The sequence below is a fragment of the Prionailurus bengalensis genome, chromosome A1 (genome assembly GCF_016509475.1).
Source record: "Prionailurus bengalensis isolate Pbe53 chromosome A1, Fcat_Pben_1.1_paternal_pri, whole genome shotgun sequence".
NCBI lineage: Eukaryota > Metazoa > Chordata > Mammalia > Carnivora > Felidae > Prionailurus > Prionailurus bengalensis.
Genome location: NC_057343.1, coordinates 147,159,429 through 147,184,782, shown reverse-complemented (window position 1 = coordinate 147,184,782; position 25,354 = coordinate 147,159,429). Strand labels below are relative to the sequence as shown.

General features: G+C 36.4%; 2 protein-coding genes and 1 non-coding gene across 5 annotated transcripts in view; 2 read left to right on the top strand and 1 right to left on the bottom strand.

The window, feature by feature from the left end:
- XRCC4 (X-ray repair cross complementing 4) overlaps positions 1-2,219 on the bottom strand; it is a 247,774-nt gene extending 245,555 nt beyond the window's left edge. For all 3 annotated transcript variants that reach the window (XR_006299172.1, XM_043593244.1, XM_043593240.1), the window contains exon 1: positions 2,137-2,219. The gene's annotated coding sequence lies outside the window, so the exon portion shown is untranslated. The remainder of the gene's footprint in view (positions 1-2,136) is intronic.
- A 68-nt stretch (positions 2,220-2,287) lies between these two features.
- On the top strand, positions 2,288-23,985 carry TMEM167A (transmembrane protein 167A). The gene is made up of 4 exons (XM_043593250.1): positions 2,288-2,432; positions 12,540-12,649; positions 18,086-18,120; positions 22,876-23,985. Exons 1-4 carry the CDS (start codon positions 2,430-2,432, stop codon positions 22,944-22,946), a joined length of 219 nt encoding a protein of 72 aa, XP_043449185.1. The 5' UTR covers positions 2,288-2,429; the 3' UTR covers positions 22,947-23,985.
- LOC122496850 lies at positions 15,555-15,689 on the top strand. The gene has a single exon (XR_006300966.1). It is a non-coding gene; the product is annotated as a small nucleolar RNA U109 (small nucleolar RNA).
- Positions 23,986-25,354: the final 1,369 nt, after the last annotated feature.

Below are 25,354 nucleotides of genomic sequence, written 5' to 3'. Positions count from 1 at the left end.
CATAGTGACTAATAACAGACATCCAAGGAAGAGATGATCAATGTGCTAACAGCAGAAATAGTAGGAAATGGTTAAATTCTAGATATATTTTATGGAGAGAGTCAACAAAAGACTCACTGATGGATTTGATGGACTAGAAGACAAAGCAGGGTCAAGAACGACTCCAAATACTTAACTTTGAGCAACTGGCTGAACAGAGTTGCCATCAACTGAGGTGAGAAAGATTGGAACAGGTTTTGGAGGAAAAGGAGTTCAGTTTGTAACATGTAAGTTTGCAATACCTTTAAAGAATCCTGTTGTAGACAACAGGATACTTGAGTCTGGAGCTCAGAAAGAGGGGGGGACTAGGAATATGAATTTGGGAGTCTTCAGTATACAGATGGTATTTGAAGTCATTAAGACTTGATGATATCATCAAAAAAAAAAAAAAATGTAGGAAGAGGAAAAGAACAGAACCAAAGACTGAGCCTTAGAACACTTCAACAATACGAGATCAGGAAGAGTAGAAGGAAGACAGAAAGAACAACCAATAAGGTAGAAAGAAAACCAAAAGAGTGGGATGTCCTGGAAATCAAGTGAAAAAAAATATGTATCATGGAGAAGGAAGTGATTAATTGTGTTAAAGGTTGCTGATAGGTCTAATACAATAAAGACTGGGAATGGTCAACACCTGGAGATCACTGGTGACAATAACAAAAGCATTTGGGGGAAGAATGGGAGTAAAAGCTACACTTTTAAAAAGAGGACTTCGGATTTAGAACATAAAGAAGTCTTTGGAGGATTTTTGTTCAGAAGATAAATAAATAGGGTTAGAAGTGGAGAAAGGTTAAGAGAAGCATTTCTTAAAGTAAAGTAAAAGAAATAACATGCAAGTCAAACATGGGTCTTAAAGTAAGGGCCATGGGGAAAGAATATAAAAAAGACGGGGGGGGGGGGGTAGGGGGGAAGACAAAAATAAACAGTAGAACACAAAGAACCTTAATCTTAAATTAGGAAGGCTATTGAGGGTTAGAGAAAACAAGCAGTTAAGTAAAACCACGGTCTTTTAACATACGCAACTACCAGTGTATTTTAAAAGGAAATCATACAAAAGGAAATCATTAACGTCAATACTAGATACAAAATAAAAAGGAGTTGGGGGGGGCAGCCTAGTGGTAAAAAGCAATACCAATTTAATTCAAAAACCTTTACTGAGTCTCCAAGAACTATGCAACCTGAACACTTCAAAACATCTGTTTCTTTATCTAGACTATGCAAAGACAAAAACGGAGGGATAATAAAGCCTCATCAAATGGGATTATCAAAACTAGAAGAAGCTAGGGGCGCCTGAGTGGCTCAGCAGGTTAAGCGTCCAATTTCGGTTCTGGGTTCAAGGGTTTGAGCCCCGCTTCAGGCTCTGTGCTGGCAGCTCAGAGCCTGGAGCCAGTTTAGGATTCTCTCCCTCTCTCTCTCTCTCTCTCTCTCTCTGCCTCTCCCCTGCTCATGCTCTCTCTCTCTCAAAAAATAAACATTACTAAAAATTAAAAAAAAAAAAAAACAACAACTGAAGAAGCTAAATAATACTACTGATTAAAAGAGAGTACCAAAGAACTACTGAACTCAGGAAAGGGCAGTTCCTTTCCATTTGTTACTACAGAAACTTCTTTCCTGACCCAAAGGGACTAGTACACTTCAGTCCCAGATGACTGAAACCCATGGACAGTTTACAAACAGCTGGGAATTGGGAGAGGGAGAGAGAGAGAGAGACGCGGCCAGCGTTAGAAAAGCGTCCAACATCCTACTTAACACAATACTCCAGATTCAAGTGTTTTCCTAATCCCACAACCAATACAAGGCTTTTCCAAGGCGCTCTTAATTCTAAAGAATCCCTGAGGTGCAAAGGAAGAAACTGAAAAGAGGGCGTGGCAGATGCACGCCCTGCGCCCAAGTTTAGGGAACCCAGGCGTCCCCCAAGAGTCTGTAAACCGAAGTCTCAGGAGCATACAGTGAGAGGGATCCGAGCTGGGAAAAATCCAAACACCGAGTTCTACAGGGAAATAACAGACAACTAAAAATAAAAAAGAAAGCGAAACAAAAAAAGGACAGGACGACAGATTACTATTACTAAAACACGCAGCCCCCACTTCCGGACACTACCTCTCATTCGCTCCACTTCCGGTCTCCTCCAAAAGGCCCGCTCCTACAGACAGACGACCCGCAGCCAATGAGAGTGTCGTCCACTTCCGCAGAAGCGCATGACGTCTCTTAACTCCTGCCTTTTCCGGTTGCGAGGAACCTATCCTAGTGTCGGGGTCGCGCGGCTCAGGAGGAGGTGCCCTGACAGGCCCAACCGAACGCTGGGAGGGAACGAGAAGGGCAAGTGGGTTGGGCACGCCTCTTCCGCCCTGCGCCCGGAAGGGTGATGTGGCTGGGGCTTCGCCGGCCTCACTATGGTAAGAATTGGGGCTGTGGGGTCGCAGCTGAGCTTTGTGAAGGGGTAGTGGGCGCGAGCTAGGGCCGGAGGGTTGGACGGCGGCCTTGGGTGTGCGGGCCAGGGAGTTCAGTCACTAGCTTGATTCTGCCGGGCTCGGAAGATGCACAGGCCCGGGAACCATGTGGCCCCTGCAAACCCAACAAGGAGAACCGGGGCCGACCGCCCAAGAAAGACCCCGCGGCCGCCGGTCCCAGCCTCTCCCGCAGAGTCCACTTTTCTGACTTGGTTCAAAGGAATTCGCTGGTCTGGCTTAACCCAGTCATTTAAATGTACTCTTTGTGGTCATTGACTCTAGGAGACATGGAGCTTCTCAACTTCGCGCTTGTTATTTTGCGTCCTCTAATGCCCTACGGGCCTGGCCCACACCTTAATTTTTGTCTGTTGGGTTAGTGGCCTTTCAGGCCCCTTTTACTCCATTCTTTCAGTCTTAACGATACTCTTTTACAAACAGTAGATTTTAAATGATTGGCGATCTCTGCAGAAGCAGTTTTTCGCAGGAATGTACTCGAGGTGGTACAATGATTGCCTGGCCTGGGATCTTCCTTCCCCACACCTTTTTAAAGTTTTATGTATTATTTTGTGTTATTACAGATTCCTTTGATAGTTTGGGCCTCTTAGGAAAGCTTAAAACGAGTCATGAAAGTTTGCAAAAGAAATGCTTACATCTCCAGGCAGAGAAAAAGAGTTAAAGCCAGCATGGCGGGAGGAAAGATATAGTAGTATTAGTAATAGTGAAATCTCTCAAGCTATATCTGAAGCCATTTTACTTTTGTTATACTAAATGCCAGCAGCTTCTACACCAGGACCTCATGGTGCACTTAATTAAATCCACAGGCCAAATGTTGCATTTATGAGCATACTTCTGGGGAAAGGATGCATGTCTTTGATTATAGTATCAAAAGAAACCATGACTCAAAAAAAAGCTATTGTGGGGTGAAAGTTGCTGAGCTTATGTTCCAGAAGTTCCTGCAGAAACCCATACAATACTAAACCCTTAGACATTTAATCGAAAATTCGTTAATTGTTTCTTGCTTTACTCCAACTACTTTGATTATAGATGGGGCATAAATCACAGGGTCTTGCCTGGAGAACATTACCACTTACAGAGGAGATGGCAGTTTATTGGGAGGTTATTCATTCCTGAGCCAAGAATTTACTCCAGCTTCTTTCCCTCTGTACCACACAATCGGATGAATACACTTGCTCTTTTTTTTTTAATTTTTTAAAAATTACTTATTTATTTTGAGAGCATGAGAGAGGATCCCAAGCAGGCTCTGTGCTGTTGGCGCAGAGCTGGACGCAAGGCTTGAACTCACAAACCCTGCGATCATAACGTAAGCCAAAATCGAGATTCAGAGTCTTAACCGGCTGAGCCACCCAGGTGGCCCTACACTTGCTCTTAAAGATTGCCATTAGTGAACTGTTGCTGAACTTAGAAAATCTTCTTTTTTTCAATTTAAAAATGGTAGAGTCTGTTACTCTTTTAAGTACTCTCTACCCCCAATGCGGGGTAGACCCAGAGAGCAAGTCACATGCTCTACCTACTGAATCAGCCAAGTGGCCCTAGAGACAGTTACTCTTAATTCTTGCATAGCTTCATAGATGTTAAGGTTGAATTATTTTACTCTTAGTACAAGTCAAAGATCTGTTATTTTCATCATCTTAATGTCTTATGATCTAGCTAATAGCAAGACAGATAATGTGTTTAAGATCATCAGTATTTAAACTGTCTAGCCATACTTGTTTTTTCAAAAGTAACAAGAATAGCTCTCGTTAGCACTTGCTGTATGCCAGGCTGTGTTCAAAAAATCAACTTATAAGCACTGTCTTATTTCAAGTCTGTAATGTTTGAGTAGATGTTTACAGGTGAAGGAAGTCAAACACAAGGAGACTGACCTGCTTGGGATTGTACACTTAGTAGTTAGTAGAGCCAGGACTCAAATTTATTTTAATATCCAGATGCCAGAAATCTTCATGCTGTTGGTAATAAAAACAACATAATGGAAGATAAAGTATGTCTTAGTGATTTGTTGCTCTCAAGTATGCCAATCTTACATGGATGGATAATAGAAACAACTGCCAGGTGGTTAGTATTTCTTTCCTGCTCTGTTCCTCTGAGCTTAGAATGTCAGCATTTTTGAGAAAGCAAGTACCCTGTAGTTTGAAGAGCTACACAATGAAGTTCCTTTTTGAATTTGCACCTCAACTTGTGTATTTGTGAGGTACCTCAGTGATCATGACTTAAATTTGAATTACTGTATTCTAATGAATCCATTTTTAAAATGCAATTTCACAGCCATAAAAGGTTTATCAGCCATAATTATTTACAACTACTGGAACACAATCTGATAACTATATCACTTATAAATGAATACTTTTAAGAACTTCAGAATGCCTTGTTCTCCCTAGCTCTTAACATCCTTCAAGATGTATCCCAAGTTTCATCTTTTCATAAGAAACCTTCCCTTCTGTTTTCTCCTGGATCTCATTTGGGGTCTATAGTCCTTTATATTATCTCCAGTATCCCTCCAGCGTAGCAGAAAACAGCAATACCTTGTGACCTTTATTTCTTTCTAGCTAGAGTTTCTGAAGTAGATAACCAGGTCTTTTGATATCTACATCACAATGGCAGTTAGCTAGTCCTCAAATGATTGCAAGTCTGAGGACACAAAGTCTTGCCCGGTGTCTTAAAGGAGTTCACAGTCCACTCGGGGAGATTATTAAATAAGTAAATTCAATGTGTTGTCGGAGATGATAAAGAGAAATAACGTGTAGTGGAAAGGACTTTGAGAAATTCAATGCCCAACCAATTCAGTCCAAATCTGGGCATTGATAGTCTTTAAAATCTCCAAGTGATTCTTATGAACAGCCAAGCTTCATGCCACATTTCCGATTTCATGGTCAGAACACTTTTCTTCATAACAGGAGTTGCACTTTGTCCTTTGGAATACTTTTGTCTTATCAAATTATCAACAACATGTGAAGTATTTTTTACTTTATTTTTTTTAAGCCTACTGCTCACCATAGTTATGTATGCTTTCTCCTATTAACACCTTTGATCCCCTTGTTGCTTTAAATTTAGATCTGTGGCGTTCATAAAATCGCTCAGAAACTAAGCAGTACAAACACAGTAAATGCATTATAGATACCATGACCGTGAGATGAAACTAAGTGCAAATGACCATCTGTGTTGCCAATGGAGAACAGAATTGAGGTGCTTTTCTCTGGACTGTAGCTTTCCTCATAGCCATGAAAGTTCTGAATTTTAAGTGGAAAGTGGAAGTAGGAAAGGTCTCTGTCTACCATTTGAAAGAGGACCAGTAAGATCAAATGGCTATTTACTCTAGCTCCTCATTTTGCAATTGAAATTAAACTGCTATGTAGAGGTAATGGATTTATCCAAGAACAAATTTATATACTTGGATAATTTCCTAAATAATCCAGATGTTTAGTAGGCACTCATGTTGAGAGACCGTTATTTAACATTAAAACATTAAGCAATCCTGGTTTCTTGGTTTCATCTGAAACCAAGATAATTTGTGTATTTGGTACAATTTCAGTGCTGCCTTACAGTCAGCAACAAAGATTGATCTTAGGTGCTAACAACACCAAAAGAAAATGTTAATATTTCTGTGTGTTAATGAATATTAGTAATCACCTGTGGTCACCTGTGTGGGGCAAGTGTTTGCACATTTACATACAGGCTTCATTTATTCCTGCATTTCCATGTTTTCTATTCTAAGAGCAAATAGTGTTACGTATAAATTTACAAGTAGAAACTAGTTAGAAAATGCTGGCCTGACCTAGAATTGTAAATGATAAAATGCTGACCCACTTTTGCAGTGCTGTATAATTTTTATCACAATTAGGTCAAATATCATTTCTGGGGTCTCCTTCCACCTCTGGAGAAGGATAAATCACTACTTTTGTGCAAAAGCAGTAAGTATTAAAACAATTAAAATTATTATTATTATTTGGACTTGTAAAAGTTTAAGTCTTTGGTATTCAGTTCTTGTTTTAAAGTGAATTTCAGTAAAACTGGAAGAATTAATATGTCAGTCACTTACCACATAAGAGGCAATCAACATTTGAAGCCCCCAGACAGTGTTATAAGGAAGGCCCTTAATCAATAAATTGGTTAAACAATTTGTTTTGATAATGATAAAAATAAATAAGCTACAAGGAGCTCAAGTGATCCAGGACTAATGAAAATACCGTAGGCTTAGGCAGTCTTTTCTGCAGATTAAGTACAGTTAGCAACCAGTCATTGAGCACACCAAAGAACTGTTCAGCCTATTAATATGTATATTTCTGCTGCTTTTCTCATTGCTTCTTTGTGCCTTTATACTGCTGGGATCTTTTCTCCTATTTTTCCCTCTATTCCTAATGTTTTGGGTGGTTTCTTAGACTATTTTTATATATACATCTAAAAGCAAAACCTTACACTGAACTCTTCCCTTTATATACAAACCTAGTGAAGACAGTTTTAATATTCAGGAATGACTAAAAATAAGAAATTGTATCTTCATAGATAAAATGATAAAAATTGAATCTGAAATAAATATTCCTAACTTTTCAAATTGACTTGAGAGTAGGGAGTTTTTAAAAGATGTGTTAACATCACAAGTAATTTTTTGTTTCAGCACTAAGCTTTGCATCAAACATTCTGCATCAATTCACTGATAAATTTTTTTCGTTAGTGGTGGCCAGATGAAAGTCTGGATTATTTTCATTATTTCAGATTGCTTAACAAATTGTGATTTACTTCAGAATGGTTATACAAAGTGACTTGTTGAGTTTATTTCCTTCACATTTGGATAATTTGATTTAGTACAATAGCACTAATTATTTGAAGCATATCAGAAGGTCTGATCAGCTGTGAGTAGTAGATAGGGCTGGAGTGTGGAGGGATAATAAAAGGCGCCTTCGGAGAAAAATATTTTAGGATCTCCACCGTATCATTTCGAAGAGTAAACACAACTCTCAGACTAATGGTCAAAAGGCAAGGCTGCTGTGATCCACAACCCCAAGTATTACTGTCCTGGTTGTATTTGAGGCTATGCTCCAGAGAGTGTCATAGGTAGCCCTGAGTTGAGGGAATGTTATTGGATGCCTCTTAATAAAAAATATTTGTTAGGTATGATAGACAAAATGCCCTCCATCACTTCAAAAACACAAAACAAAAAAACAAACCCTGTAAATATGGTATCTTATTAAGCAAAAGAGAACTGGCATATGGGATTAAGCTAAACATTCTCGAATGGGAAGATTATCTGGAATTATGGGGACGGAGAGAAATTTAATCATAAGATTTCCTTTAAGAAGTAAGTAGTAGGGTGGCTCAGTCGGTTGAGCGTCCCAATTCTTGACCTTGGCTCAGATCGTGATCTCACAGTTTGTGAGATTGAGCCCCACATCTGTGCTGACAGCTCAGAGCCTGGACCCTGCTTTGGATTCTGTGTCTCCTCTTTCTGCCCCTCGCCTGCTCATGCTCTGTCTCTCAAAAATAAAATAAATGTTAAAAAAAAAAAAATAAGCAGTCGGGTCATAGTCACAAAAGAAGTATCAAGGTCCCTGTGATGATTCACTAGCCAAGAATTGCAGAAAGCCTCTAGAAACTGGAGAAGGCCAGAAAACAGATTTTTTTTTTCCTAGAGCCTCCAAAAGGAATGATTTATAACTCCTTAGTTGCAACGTCAATTATTTGATGTTTAATAGCTGAATTTGTTAAACTGGGTAGCATACCATTGTATAACTCCCTGGTGTTGTCTGACTGAAAATTATGTAAATAAGCCTTAGACTTGAGAATTATCTGAGGTTCTAGAATTTTCTGCCAGCCAGCTAGCGTACTCCATCATCCAGGCAGAGTCAGAAGAACACTCATTGTCCCGTATGCAAGTACTGTGAAGCTGGCTTCTTGGTAGGACTTTCTTTGAATTCCAGTTGGTGACCAAACAAAGTTTAGATACTGAGAGGGAATTAACCTTGGGCCTTGATTTTACCCTACACCCTGGGCCCTTAACATAAATGTAAGGGTATTGCTTCTTCCATTTGCATTTTCCAAAATACCATTGATAAGTAAATATAAATGCAGAGCAGTGCGTGGCAGTTTCTCTGGAATAGTTAACAAAATATTCAACAGTCTAATCTACGCTTTTTTTAATAGAATACACTGTTGATTTGGCATTTATGCTCTTGAATTTGTTAAAATTGTTATTTTGCAGTGTTCAAGTTGCTGTTCATTCAGCATTTTTCAGTGACTTCTGTGCACTATTCTGTTTAATAGGCACAAGGGGTTGATAAGTACCTCAATAAAATAGAGGAGACCATTACAGTTTGATGGGTGCTATCATATATATATACACCTGCACAATTATCTCAACCTCTGCTTGGTGTAGCAAGTGGGGACAGGGAAGACTTCACAGAGGGGACTCAAGTTGAAACCAGAAGTTTGAGTCAGTTCACCATGCAGGCAAAAATAGTCTGCAAAAACACAGAGCACCTTGAAAAAGATGTCATGATCTGAACAAAACAGTAAATTAACTTTATTTCCCTTATCACCTTTTTAAAAATCTTTTCTATTTTGTAATCTTAGCTTCTTCCTTTTTAATAACATTTTTATAACTTTATAACATTTTAATAACATTTTAATTTTGTAACATTTTAATAACATTTTAAACAAATCCTAATTATTTTGCTACAAGAACAGGAACATCTGTTTCCTTTAAACCTTAGACTAAAATTTTGTGTCGGCAGACAACAGATGCTAAGCTTTAAAAGGAATGCTTAGGTACAGTAAGCAGTGGTAGGCTAATGTCTGGATGTTTGAAACATTCTTTTTTGGTCAGTCTGAGTACATGTAAAAGACTATATACCACCTAAGATTATCTGTTTAAATCTTAGGGTCTATAAACCCTAGAAACAAAGTTGTCTGTATCTTATATTGTACACTTGTAACTGGTTTTCATTTATAAATTGTTTCACACACAAATGTATACATACACATTCCAATTTTTTAATAACAGGCATGTCTCTAAGTGCCCCTTAAATTCTTTTACTATATAAAAATTCAAACATACAAAGGTAGGAAGAAGAGTATAATGAAGCCTCATATACTCAGCATTTCATCATCAACCACACTCCTCCCATCACACAAAATGGATTATTTAGAAACCAGTCCCAGACATCCTATCATTTAAGCATTTTTTTTAACTAGACATTTAGGGAAGGAAAAAGTACACATTGCAAAATTGGGAGATTTAGATACTCCATCAGGAATGCGATAAACCTATGTGGCAAACTGATTGCCCAGCCAGTTTACTGCATAGGTCCTTTGCTTAATACAGTAAGTCTGCTCATTATTCCCTGAACATGCAAGTTCTCGATTCTATGGGGATGTTTTCCATGCTCTCGTCTCTTCTGGAGCCTGCTATTTGCCAATCCAATTGTGCCCTTTCATGATTTGACTTCAGTCCTTGCTTTCTTCTTGAAGCTTTTCCTGACTTTTCTTTATGAAAACAGCATTTTTTTTGTCCACATGGCTTAGTAACTAACCACTTACATACGCTACAAGGAGTTGCTGTTTACTTGTTAAAAATACATGACCTGTTCTAACTTGATTGTAAATGCTGTATGCCTCAGTTGTCTCATGTATAAAATAAAGGTCTCATGTATAAAATAAAGGTGAGTAACACCTACCTCAAATATACCAGGATAAACAAGATAATCCAAAAGAAGCTCTCAGTGAATATCAGTTATCATTAGCTATAAACTCCTGAAGGGAAGGAATCCTGCTGTGTCTTTTTTAATCCTGTGTCTAGCCTCATGCCTCAGACACCATAGATACTAAATACATGTTTAGTTACTTTGGCTGGAAAGAAATCTGTGCTTTATATTTCATGAGGTTGTTATCAAATACTATATCAATAAATTCATAATACATGTTCAAAATACGGTCTTTAAAAGACAAGCATTGTGAAATACTGTGTTTTCTATATAACATTTATCTTTAGAGTTCATTTATTGATTTAAGTTATAAAATTTGTATCACTTGTTTTCACAGATGTAAAATTAAAATCCAGTTCAGAAAAAAACCAAGCCATATTAAACTTTACCTTTGTGTATCCATTAAGAAATGATTTGCAAGCAAAACAACTATTAATAATGCAAGTCATTTTTTATCTTTTTCAGACTATAAATATAACACTTAGGAAATTACAGAAATCCAGAAAAGTTGAGAATTGGGTTAAAAACCTTCCAGAGATAATCACTGCATTCTCCTCCCTCTTGCTTGTATAAGGTTTACATAGCTAAAGATACACTGATTATGGAATTTTGGGTACTGTTTTCCCCACTGTTTGTCATTGTACATAAGCATTTTTTGTCCTTAATATTGGCAAATAACGTAATTATCTTAATGTTTTAAATAGTTTGTACATATTTGCCATAAAAACATATAAGAGGTTAAAAAATATTGATAGCTTCTGACATGTCTAGTTCTTCTTTTAGGATTCTTCTGGCTATTCTTGCTTTATTTTTCCATATGAACTTCAAAGTCAGTTGTCTATTTTGAAAATAACTGGTTGGTGTTGAGTACACTGTAAACTTACTGATTAGCTTTATGATGTTACCTTCCAGTGTAAGAACCTCATATACCACTCCATTCTAATTTTATGTTTTTCGGTATGTTTAAAGGTTTTGTCAATTTTGTTCTTTAATGCCAGTACTGCATTTTTTGTTAGGCTTATTCCTGGATATTTCAGCTTTTTATTCTAGTTGCTGTTACAAATAGACTTTTTTTTCCCATTATGTCTTTCAACCAGTTGGTAATACAGTCATGAAGCTACTGATTTAAATATTTAAGTTGTGTACCCAGCCACACCCAATTCCCTTATTGTCTGTAATTGTTTTTCACTAAATTCTTTTGGGCTTTTCAGGTAGCACTTAACATTTACAAGTAACAGTTTTGCCTTTCTCAAAAAATTTTTATAACTCCTATTCTTTAACTTCTGACACTATGGGAGGTGCCTCTGGGTTTAGTAATTAAGCGTGTTGCTAGCTGCTGTGTAAGATTGATGTATTTTATCTACCTGTGTAAAATGGAAACAATTTTTCTTTATTATTTATATAGTGGTATTCTTGCACCTTCAAAAATTTGTTTTATTTATTCAGCCATTACTTCTTGGTCTGCTCTGTGGTAGGTGCTTTGTCAGGTGCTGGAGTTCAGAATCTGATAAGGCAATGTCCACTTTCAGGGATGAGTATTATAAAATGTGTAACAGTTTGTGTGGGAACAGAAAGGAGAGTTTTTTATGAAATAGGAGAGGGGAGGCAGATAGGTCCAAAGAAACTTCCCGGAAAAGATGATGTTTGAGCTGAATTTTGAGTAGACTAAATCCGCCTCCATTTTACTTTGACTGAAAAACTGTGATTTCCAATCATTCCTGTGTTAAATTATTTCAATAACTTTAAAAGAACCAACAGTGAAAGAGCAAGTGGTTTTCTTTCACCAAAACCTAATAGCCTAGTATTAGTCAATGCATGGAACATGATTGCTTAAATTTAAAACATTCTTACTCTAAAAGAATTTAAGAATTGAAAGAAACTTGAGCCAACATTTAGTCTATATCCCCGCTGTCCACCAAGGTTTACAGATGTGAAAGACAGCCTTAGGTCAGTGATTCAGCTGAAGTCCTATGGCCAGCTACAGGCAGAGCATGGAGACTCTCTGTCCTGCCTCATAGTCTGGGTTCCTAGAACATCTGTATTAATTACATAATGATTGAGTTTTGGTGAGTTCCTTGGATTCATGACATTTTTGGTAATGTTTTCAAATTCTTGAATTTAGAATTTTTGTTGCATCTTCTGCATTCCTTAGCCCAAAGAATGGAGAGGAAAGTACACTCTCTGAATACCTTATGATTTGGGGTTTTAAGTATTCTCAGACATGTCATTCTGTTTGCCTTTTTTGAAGAACAAAACTATGATTCTTAATATGGAATTGTCTGGCAGTTTTTACCTATGCGGTTTTTCTTGTGATATTAATTTTTCTTTTTCTCTTTTTTAGTCTGCCATTTTCAATTTTCAGAGTTTGTTGACTGTAATCTTGCTGCTTATATGTACCTGTGCTTATATCCGATCTTTGGCACCCAGCCTCCTGGACAGAAATAAAACTGGGTATGTTACTAATGATATTTAATCACCCATATTAGTTCTTATAGACATTGAGGGTAAATTACCATAAAAGTCATTAAATAATTTAATTCCTATATATAAATTATTTTTATAATAACTTTTTACATTATTTTCTCCTCTGTTTTTCAAAATCTGAAAACTTTGGGGATGGCTGTGTGGCCCAGTTGGTTAAGTGTCCAGCTCTTCGTTCCAGCTCAGGTCACGATCCCATGGCTCATAGGTTCGAGCCTCATGCCAGGCCCCACACTGACAGTACAGGACCTACTTGAGATTCCCTTTCCCTTTCTCTCTGCCTCTCCCCTGCTCAAGTTTTCCCCTCTCTCTCTCTCAAAATAAATGGATAAATAAACTTTAACAAAATATATTTTTTAAAAATGGAAAACTTTCTATTCATAGAATCTTACTAAATACGATAAATACCAGAAGTAACCTGAAATGTGTTCAACTAAAAAAAAAAGTGTATTTAAAAAAAGATAGAGTTGTGTTTTTTTCTGGGATTAGAAATACAGTTTAGTACTTTCAAAGACAGTATTTCGCCTTACTTTTTATAGAATAATTGGTAAAGTTGGTATTAAAAACAAAGTTATGTTTTTGAAGCATTTAACAGTTTGCAAGCACTGTGTCCATAAAAATAATAATGTAGACATTCCCTCTCCAGTGTAAGACTGCTCTAATCATATGAGCTCCCTGTCAGTATCATAAAGCAAACATCTTTAGAGAAATTTATGTAGCTAACTTAACACAGTAATAAAAATTAAGTCTTGGGCATGTCACATCTGTTTTATTATATGTTCATACCCTGAAAAAAATCTGAGCTTAATATGATACACAGAACTAAAATTTTTAAGTGCCATATTCACAATACAGAAATATGGGGCAACTGGATGGCTCAGTCAGTTAAGCGTCCAACTCTTGATTTTAGCTCAGGTCATGATCTCACAGTTCCTGAGATGGAGTCTAGTTTGGGCTCATGCTCACAGCACGGAGCCTGTTTGGGATTTTCTCTGTCCCTCTGTCTCTGCTTGTTCCCCATACATGCACACGTGTGCATACACTCTCTTTCTCCCTCTCAAAATAAGTAAGCTTTAAAAAAAGAAAAAAACATAATACAGAAATACATGTTGAATTAAACCAAAAGGAAAAGTATATTAAAAAACAGAGACCATGTGGTGGGAGCTGTGTACATTTTATTTGCCTTGGATATTTATTAATTTATGTGAATACTTTTCTTAATCGTTTTTTTTTTTTTAACTTTATTTTGAGAGAGGGAGGGAGAGCACATGAGCATGTGAGCAGGGGAGAGGCAGAGAAACGGGAGAGAGGGAATGAATCCCAAGTAGGTTCCATGCTGCCAGCACAGAGCCCAACATGGGACTCAAACTCCTTTCTTGATAAAAGCCTGTATCTGTTTAATCCTTTTAAGAAATAAGAGCTGAAAGAATACTTCACATTGGAATAATTGTCTCCAAACCTGTATCAGTCCAGATTAGGATCCTGCAAAGTCAAATTTTGCTTTTCCACTAATAAAAATCTACAAGAGGCAAGTTGGTAGATACTCAACTGTGAAAGTAATAATTTCTGCTTCTCTTTCCTTTACTTCCATTTTATCTTTGAGTTCATAATTAGCATTTATCCAAACATTCCATTATCTAAATTATTTGGTTTTTGTTACCATTTCTTCCTTTTTATTTATTTTTTTTATTTTTTTTTTCAACGTTTTTTATTTATTTTTGGGACAGAGAGAGACAGAGCACGAACGGGGGAGGGGCAGAGAGAGAGGGAGACACAGAGTCGGAAACAGGCTCCAGGCTCTGAGCCATCAGCCCAGAGCCTGACGCGGGGCTCGAACTCACGGACCGCGGGATCGTGACCTGGCTGAAGTCGGACGCTTAACCGACTGCGCCACCCAGGCGCCCCTTCCTTTTTATTTATTAGGGTTGTTCAGACATGTGTAAAGGAATAAGTAGAAGCTCTAATCAGTTGTGAATATTGAAAATCTCGTGATCCTGTTCCAATAAACTGATAATCTATTGCTAGGTAAAATAGCAATACTGAGGTTATTTGTCCATCATTTTTTATGACAATCCCCCTCTTCCTTCATAGACATTGATTTCTCTTCACTCCACCTTTTTTTCCTCTGAAGTCCTCTTCCACTAAGTCTTTATTCATTTTAATCCTTTGTCCATTTGTTGAAATTATATAGTACTATGTCAGTTTGTTGAAGTTGTATAATCTTATGTGTTGCTTAGTTGTGCATGAAGCCTTTCCTCCCCTGACGAATAACTTAAAGCATATGTAGAAACCAATAAACATTCTCATTGATCTGTTCCTTGGTATTGGAATATAATACATAACACCTACCTAATAACATATTTATTTATTTCATTAAAAAATAATCACATAACAGGGCACCTGCGTGGCTCAGTTGGTTGAAAATCCAACTCTTGGGGCGCCTGGGTGGCGCAGTCACTTGGGCGTCCGACTTCAGCCAGGTCACGATCTCGCGGTCCGTGAGTTCAAGCCCCGCGTCAGGCTCTGGGCTGATGGCTCAGAGCCTGGAGCCTGTTTCCGATTCTGTGTCTCCCTCTCTCTCTGCCCCTCCCCCGTTCATGCTCTGTCTCTCTCTGTCCCAAAAATAAATAAACGTTGAAAAAAAAATTAAAAAAAAAAATCCAACTCTTAATTTCGGCTCACATCATGTTCCTAGGATCTTGGGATCCTGCCTTATGTCGGGCTCCTGTGGAGCCTGCTTAAGATTCTCCCTTTTCCTTTCTTTCCCCTGCTAATGTGCACACTCTCTCTCTAAAAATAAAATAATAATCATAGTATTTCATTAAAAAATAGTCACAATACTTATGCTTTCCAATACAGTTATGGAGAAAGTAGATGGCATGTGGAAATGTCTGCTCCTCATTCCTTTGGGAGCAGGAAGACATCCATTACATGCTACATTGAAAAAGGAGTTCTCAGGGCTGCCAGCCTTACAGTAGAGGCTGAGTAGTAGTATATTTCTCCTACATAGAAGACCAAAGAAATGGCATGCTTCTGTTTGTACTGTAAAGCATATACTGGTCCATTCAGCTCTTAAAAGGCTTTTTTTTTTTTTTAAACTTTGTTTCTGTTTCTATAAATGTTAGGCCCCATTTTATTTTGACTTGTATATAAGAAATATTTTCTCCAGGAGAAATTTTTACAGGCCATTGTCCTTTTGTTACAATATGCGTTTTTATGAGATTCATAGTAAACTGCCCTTTCATTACAGTGAGTATTCCATGTTTAAGTAAAGATGTATAGAGACCAGTTGGATAAAGCAGGTTCTTGATGACTTCACTGTTGAAAATAACAACTTAATTTTTTACTGCTTCAAATAATACAGAACTAAAAAGCAGCAATAAAAGATTGCTACTTTTCTCATTGACTATTATCATAGACCTGATTAGTTCTATCAGCAGATATATTTACTGGCTTACAGGTATAGAAACCAAGCAGCATAATTGTATTGGTTTTTACTAACTAATTAAGTTTCTGTGTTAAATAAATAGCATTTATTTATTAATTAATAAATAGCATATTACAGAAATATGTCTAGGTAGGGAAATACATGGGAAAGGCCAAAGTGATACTGATAAATCTCTAAGTTGCCCGAGTTAGGAAACTTTTCATGTATCTAGCTTTTAATATACCGTGTTATCACAATTTCCTAATGATGCTTTGAGTTATTTCTAGGTTAGCAAACCTGAAATCACCCTGATTGTGATCATATGATTTTAGATTATGTTCTTTGGGACTATAAGCTTCTCATGCAGGAGCTTCAGGTATCCTGCCTCTGAATCCTTCAGCCAGAGTAGCTTTAAATCCACAGTGCATGTTCCACTCAGTAGATTTTTACAGTCAAAGAACCATGGCATTGCATGTCACTAACCAGTTGCCTTCCATTTTTTGGTGAAATGTAAGCCAATTTTAAGTGATATCTGAAGTTACTGTCACATGTGCCTTTAACCTTTTACTGAATACAGAACATATTAGTCACTACTCTGAAGAGTTTCTGTGTAATAACTCATTTAATCCTTATAACAACCCTATAAGGGTGAGTGTTATTAAAGAGAAAATAACTTCTTCAGAGTTAATGCAACAATTAAGTAGAATTAAACTTAAGCACAATCTGACCCTTATATTATCCTACATTATTTCCAAGAATATGTTTGATTTTTGTCCTTTTATTCCTATAGGAAAGTTGCTTCACCTGCCAGAATATCCATCCTTCAAAATAAACATCTATGTTTGCCCATTTCATATCATCTGAACTAAGAGACATTTTGCTTTGAGGTCAGGAAGTTACACTTCAGAGGAGGAATACATATAGAACTTAATTGAAGCAGTATTTTCTTTCAGTCTTAACCACTCAGATACAATAATTCATCAGCCAGCCATCTCTTTTGGCAAAAAGTATATCAATTTACCTGAAATTTAAGTATTTTGATATTGTTACACCAGTCCTAACCCACTGCAATAAGTACTGCTGATCTGTCTTGACTTTTAGCAATGTATAATACCATTTGTAATTCTGTTCTTTTGTCAAAACAACAAAATAGTTGCCTACAATGTTTTATATCTTTTAGCTACCTCTATTCATTGAATGATTCGGTTGCTTTTCTTTTAAAGGCAGTACTTTTTATACATGCCAAAGAAGTGAAATACACATAATTTGTATTCAACTCATAGTATGTTCATTCATAGAATTGAAATGAACATTTTCATTGTAATTCTTATTTCCAGAATGTATGTATTTTAATTGTCATATTTAACTCATATAGTGTTCCCAAACTAGGATTTTGTACTAATATTGAAAACATAGCTACATATTTTTATATTCTCTCTTACTGAATGACATAGCTATGCAAATGCTATCATTGGAGTTCATGGCTATGAAGTATTTAAATACAGAACTACATTCTGTAAAAATGTAGTTTCTTTAGTGTGAGAGTTTTATTTTTAAATGTCAAAATCCTACCAAATCAACCAAATGTTCGTTTACCATTTTTTCAAAATTAATGTTTATGCAAATTGGCATATGTATTTTCTACTTTTAAAAGTAAAGCAACTGAAGTTGACTGAATTAATTCTACAAAAAAACCCTGTGCAAATTTTTGCCAGTCATATTAATTTACTGTGTGTTTAACCTAGGATACTGCATATATCCCAGTTTATGACAATTTATGTACACTAACAGTTGATAAGTTCATGTGGCTTCCTTTCCTACAAAGATGGTGGCTCAATAGCAAATAAATTTCAGTTTTTGAAGCAAAGTATCAAAAGAGAAAATGCCAGTGTCTAATGAATTCTCTATATGATACTGAGAGAATGATTTACTTTTCCCACTAAACAATAGCTACTTTCTCCTTTTTTTACTCTATGCAGATTGTTGGGTATATTTTGGAAGTGCGCCAGAATTGGTAAGTGTCCTTCTATAACTTCCACATCATCAGCTGTAAGTTTATAGAGTTCTACCAAACTTTTTCTTGGGCTAAAACTAGACATGGTGGATACCTCATAATACTTCATACACAGGGAAATGGAAAATACAAGAAAAAATCTTAATTCAGATATCAAATACTATGCTTTGCTGGTGTTGAGGAGATTTCAGACAAACATTTATAGTTTTATGCACACATGCATATAGTATACAATATGCTGCTCTGTAGAATTTGTACTGTTTTGGTCACTAAGGATGAATTTCCCATCTAATGAAAGGCTTGCTAACCAACTGTCTAAACATAATCATTTTACTGCCTTATGCTAAGTCCTAGAATGTTGTTTTTAGAAAGCAATAACTGTTTCACCTGTCAAATTCATGTGATCATAGCTGAGTTTTGTTCTGATTAAAGTTAAATGTGATTATCTTCTAACTTTTCATAATAAAATTTGTGGTGTTTTTGTGTTTATGTTTAGATAGTAATATACCCTTGTCTCATCCCTGTGTGTATATGACATTTAGCACAGTGCCTAGCTCATAGTAGACTCTCAAATGATTGGCAAGTGAATGAATTAAAATGTATTTTACTGATACAGTTTACCAGTGTTCCTGAATAATAGAGTATACCCTTTTTAACATCGCTGGTTCCAAAATACTTCAGAGCATTTGTACTTGTTCCACTTGGACTGAAAATGAATATTTCTTCTCCACCTTGGAATTATTTACATGACCCCCTCAAAAAAAAAGGTTGATTTTAATGTTTTCCCAATATTTAATTTGTATATAACTACTTTTTTCTTTTATAAAGTTATGAGACTTCAAAGACAAATTTTCCTATATTTGACATTTACTCTAGTTAGCCAACCTGACAACAGCCTGAATTACCCCAACGAGTCACTTTGAATAGAGAAAAATTAGGAGTCATGTCCCTTAGATAATGTGTGTTCTATTTAGAGTATTAGGTTTTATTTTGGATTCACTTCTCAGAAATGTGGAAAATTTAAAAGATGGTTCATAACAGGAAACAAAATTGATTAAAGATTGAAAACTACAAACTAAGTTCTTATAATATCTAGACATTTTTCTAAAGAATACCTGAGAATGGGTGTAATATATCTGAAGATATTATAGGTATAACCTAGTCTCAACTAAGGACTAAAAATTAATTGTGAGAGTTTCTAATTCTTTAGCATCTTCTAAGATTCATGTTGTTAGCCACTGAAATAAATAATTATGAGAGAGCAAGTTTTCTTCCCTTGAGCTTTTAGTGATAGGCAAGAACCATTAACAGGAGAACTTGTAAGCATCCTACTAAATTATATAGAAATCCTTTTAAAATCTGCTGTGATGAGATTATAAGAATCTTTAGCCAGATTTCTTGCCAGAAAATGACAGTAGTGTATAGAGGCACCTAAAACTACTTCCTTCAAGGCCCTCATTCTAATGTATTGACTACTGAAGCAGGCATCCTTTTGAGAATTCACTGTGCTTTTAACATGTTAAACTGTCCTTCCTCAGTGTTCTTTGTCATACTTTATTATCTCTTAGGGTGATAGACATGAGAATTCTTCTTTTATAGGAAGAAAATTGACTTCAGAGAGGTAAAGCACAGATAAAGCCTAGCTAAGTAGTTATCAGGACATTTAAACCCACCCCCCCCCCCCCTCCGAAGACATTTTTGATTGTCATAACTAGATGGGGGAGGAAGGTATACTGAGTATAGGTCATTGATATTGCTACATATCCTACAATGCACTGAGCAGCCCCTCGCAGAGAATTAGCCCAAAATGTCAGTAGTACCAGAGTTGAGAGGGCCCAACCTAGATTTGCAGAGATTTGTGATGCAGCCTTACCTGACATCTAGTGCCACTCAACAGCACAAAGCCTGAAATAACAGTAGAAATCTTAATCACTTGAAAAATAACAAAGGGAGAGATAAAGAGAAGAGCACCCTTGATGGCTAATGCTGATTGATAGAGAGTAGCAAATGTAAATATATGCAAATTAATGTAGTTTCAAAGCCAAGGTACCCAGAAAAAGAAACAATATTGTCAAGGACAGAGTCGAAAGAAACCCTCAAGGAAACTGCAAGGAAACTGCGAAGAGAGAACATAATGGAAGAACAAAACTGTCCTAATAGAGTCATAGTCTCTGTGTCAGTAATACTGAAAGTTCATTGGTAAAAATAAAAAGTCTGCAGTGAGGGGGCAGAGCTTTCACCTCAATAGGATGAAGTTGCTAAGTCACAAATAAAAGTTCTTTAAGGTATTAAATTAAGTATCAAGGTATTTTAAATCCATTTTATATAATAAATTAGAGAAGTCTGTACAGCTTCATTCAGTAGCCAACCCAGGTGACACTTTTCACAATGGTTACTTTGAAGTATAACTGAAAATTTAAGGCGTTTAGTTTGTAGCTTTCGTAATGATTGCCTTCAGTATCATCCATTGTTATTGTCTTAATCAGACAATAACTGAAATAATCAGAAAACTGCCTTTTCTTTTTGCTTGGTCAGTTATTGTCTTCCTTGTTCCTCTTAACATTATGAATGCCATAGGTTAAATGGTTCAGTTAAACTATGCATTCTTGCCACTGATGTGTAAGCATTAGCTTTTCATTTTGGCAAAATGGCTCAGAAAATGTTAATGCTGATATACTCCTCTCTTATCTTGACACAGAATATATCCACCAAGAAAGGATGCAGTTTTAATGGGAAAAGGCCCAGCCAAATCATCTTATCATGTTACACATCACGTTACAGCAACTGTTTCACATTCACTTAGACAGACCTAAGACCAGACGAGAAGTAACATTCTTACCCAAGTTCAACCAAAGATGTTTAGCTCTACCACATGGCAATCTCTTTTAAGAAAATTAAAAACAGGAAAATGAAACCCATATGTAAATTATAGCATTCTGAGTTGGAAGATGAGGAAGAGAAGAACTTCCTCAAAAATTAATCTCCAGCAGATGGAAAATTCAGGGCAATTTAATTTCTTCTTTTAGGTGTTTAATAAGACTATATTAGACAATGAGATTATCTAGCCCTAAATAGAGTGACTGGCTTGCTTATGAAATCCACTTGAAAACTATGTCTGAATAGTTTGGTTTTGTTTGATAATTTGAGTGTTGCCTCAAAAGAATTAACATTGTTTAAAAATGATGTCCCAAGTTATTTTTTAGTTTTAAAAGATTTTTTTTTTCCAATTGAGATAGTGGCATTTTGAAAATGCGCTGTCTCACTTTTTAGAATTTCCTTTAGCTAGAAAGCAGTCCCCTAAATGTCTCTGGATAGAAAAACACCAAATGTTTCTTTTATTTGTATGTGTGTAATATCTTCTATGAACACTGTCATTGAGCAGACACAAAGATATAAAGTTAGTAACAATATGACTGTGAGCTCTTTGAGGAAGCTCTGAAAATGACAATGACCTTGAGGATTTTAGTTGATGAGAATGGCAAAGATTGGCATTTGCCAGAGGTAGTTAACTTACCAAATGAAATGGTTTTTCACCGAAGGAACTTAGTTACTGGGAGGGAGCTGATTTTAAACACCACAGAAAAGCACAAGTGAGGGGAGCATACACAATCTCTACTACAGGACACCAGGTATATGCCATGATTATTTCTAGAAATAGCATGTCACTCCCTCTTCCTTCTTCCTTTCTTTCACACCCTCAGAGCAGCAGAAATGTCTGGTGCTTTGTGGAACTGTACAGCCACTCAATTAATGAACAAACAGGAAAAGAACAAGATGACGTTGGGATAACTCAATCACAGAATCTCTAATCTGTTTGCAAGACAGTTTCACAAGCCACCTCCATTCTGCTTCATGGGAGGGAAGCTCTCCAAATACAAACACTTTTTAAACACATGTGAGAATTGACTCCTATAAAAGTGGTTGTTTTAAGTTCTACATTCCTAACCCAAGAGCTACACTATAAATCATTTCATATGAAATCCAGGTCAGAAATAGTTTTTTCTAAAATGTTTCTTTATGAAGCATTTTATACCCTTTCTCTTTAAAGTTTTTATTTAAATTCCAGTTGACATACAGTGTAATAGTAGTTTCAGGTATAACAGTATGATGATTCAGCACTTCCATATGCCACCCAATGCTCATCACAGGTGCCCTCCTTAATCCCCATCACCTATTTCACCCATTCCCTGCTCACTTCCCCTCAACCATCAGTTCTCTGTCGATAAGTCTTTCTTGCTTTGTATTTTATGTCTGCTTTCTTACATGAAGTTTTATTGATCACTCTCGTGTTTAAATTGCGACCAATCAAGAAAAAAATATATAGCTGAAAATTGTATGTCAAATTTCTTTTCATAGGTAGAAATTTCCTTTTTTAAAGGAAAAAAAGCGATTTTTTTGGCCTTAATTGAGTTGTTTGAGATAGTTTCTCTTGAATCTCTGTCCTACATTCTGTGTTGTATTTTTTCAATATCTAGGTTTATGCAGTGGCATAGGAATGGTGCATTAAGGGTTTTCTAAACACATGAAAAGGAGGTGGTCTTAGAAATAAATCCGTGTAATTTAGCTCATTCTGTGTTGTGCTGCTTTTATGTTATATCTAGTTCTTGTTTTGGCCATCCCCCAATGTGTGGGCCTTCTAGGCAAGAACTTTATCTTGATTCTTCTATATCCCTCTCCCATAATAAGTAATAACCTTATCATATCCATGTTAACCACTCAGTGAATCAACATGAATATCTCCCTTTTTTCCAACAGGTGAACGGAAGAGTCCTTACGTTGCAGTATGCTGTATAGTGATGGCTTTCAGCATTCTCTTCATACAGTAGCTCGGAAAAATATCAGAATTTAATTGCCATCGGATTACAGTATGAAAAAAGGACTTATCTATAGAAAATAATGGAAAGAATGGTTAACCCTTTTATCTCTGAACATTGAATGAGATAAATTTCCAGCTGCTGTTGTCTATTTTTGTTATTGGACCAATGTTCTATGTAAATAGGATGTAACCATTTAATACGCAGAGTTTAATATGTCTGTAACAATCAACCTCTGTACTCTCACTACAATATTACATTCTGCAAATGTTATTCTGTTATGTCGGATACCAGTTTTTAGTGAGGTATCTCTTAAGACATAGAATAGAAAACAAAATTGGTAAATTATTCCACTTCCTTTCACTGTGATTTGGAAATGATTAATCTTTATAGAATGAGACATTTTTCTGGGCTAGCTTTTTTACTGGGGGGGAAAAAAAAGGTTTAATTTGTGTTGGTAAGGATTGCATTCATATTTAATAATGCTTGCTTTTCCTGTGGCCACACCAGACCATTAACAGAGTACATCTAAGCAAACTATATAGTGTACTACAGGCATTTCAACTATTGAAAACAAGCCTGTGTGGTTCTTAAGGTAAATGAGATGTGACTTAAGAGTACTATTGAGAAAATGTCCATATGTAACATAAAAGTTTAGAATAGATGACTGGTCCAGTAGCCTCTGAAAACTCTAGATAAGTATGGATAAATATCTTACAAATAAATTGACCAGCTGTCATTCTCTGAATAAGACTACATTCTTAGAGTGAAAAGAGCAAAATAGAACAATTCAGAATGATAATCCTGTATGTGTCTTTCTTTTTAGTGTCAGGTCTCCAGTTTTAATTGCCCCAAAATGCAAACTGAATTTTTTTTGTTTTTAAATACAGCACTTTAAATCTAGTTTACTTTTTGTGTGTCATCTTGAACTGGAATCTGCTGTGTAACTCAGTAGGCGATGGTAAACAGTTTTCAAATCTGCTTGTCTGTATACCTTGGCATAAGTGTCTTTGAGTTTTGATAATAAAGACCTTCAATAACCTTCATCAAAGCAAGAGAAACATTTGGAATATGACATAAATTTTGCAGTAGAGCAGTTAGTAAAAGGTCAGAGGTTCCTTTTTTTTTTTTAAGGTTTAACTGAAATTCTGTTAGAATTTCAAAGCTAGGGGGAACTTAAATATCTTAGCTAAAAATTGCCCATCATAGGTAGTACTAATTAGATATTATCCTTAGATATTAATTCCTTTTCTCTTTTTAAGAAAAGAAAATTATTTAGAATTATTTGAAAATGAGTCTGCCACTAGCTCTTTCTGCAGAAACCAAGTATGGAATTGAAAGCCATCTTTTTTAAAGACCACTTTAAAGTACTTGAAAAGAATTCTAGGAAACATGTAAGAAAAGCTTGTGATGCATTGCCTGCTTTTTTTGCAAAAGATAAAAGCTGCTGTAGGCTGTCTATATATTTATTTTACAATTTTGGCCTAAGTAACTGGTAAAAAGTTGTCTATTTTGCTTTAGACCAGGAATCAGGCTATGGTCATTGTGTGTAGTCTGAACTGTCTTTCTCCTGGGCTTTGCACTAGGTCAAGAATTTTCCGGGTGTCCTAAAAATAGGACTCTTATCAGCATATACATGCAGAGCATGTCACCTTTCTGAGGCTGGTTTCTGAGTGGCCATCTGTTGTCCAACTCTGCTGCAAGCGAGACTTTCCAAAAAGCTATGTCAACTGATCTTTTTATGTGCTAACACAAATCCAAATCCAATATGAGTGGTATGAATAAAGGGAAGAATATTCTAGATAATCTGTTCTAAGACAGTTCTGAAATTTGGACATTTCGGAGGAGGTAGGTGGAAAGTGGAGGAAGAAATAATTTCTTTGAAAAATGTGTGGTAGCATATAAAACTTGGTGCTGTGTGTATATGCTTAACAGAGTGGGAGGCAGCTCATTTCTGACCCCAGACATTGTGACTCTTTGGGAGGTTAGGGACATACAGGATTCTGTAAAGAAAAGCAATTAGCACTTTCCTTAATGTATTTTTTTCAAAGAGTTACCACAATCCTGTTCTCTAGCCCAAAGGGCAATGTAGGTAGTTTTAGGTCCACTTAGTATTCAGATATTCCCATTGTGGTCTTGGTGGGGTGGTCGGATGCAGAAGAGGATTAAGGATCAGTTTTGCATCAGGTGGCTGCCTCTGTCACGTGGTCTTACTACAGAGCTGGATGGGATGGTGGGCACTTAAGTCCATGTGTTGCAAGGCTTGAATACTCTCCCTAACCTACTTCCTGGCTCTAGAATCTTGATTCCATCTCTCGTGGAAACTGTTCTGTGCTGATACTAAGTTCCTGATTGGCCTCAGTTATGCCATGTCAGGAGGACTTCGTTCCAAGCAGTCTTAAAAGATGGCCAATTAAAAG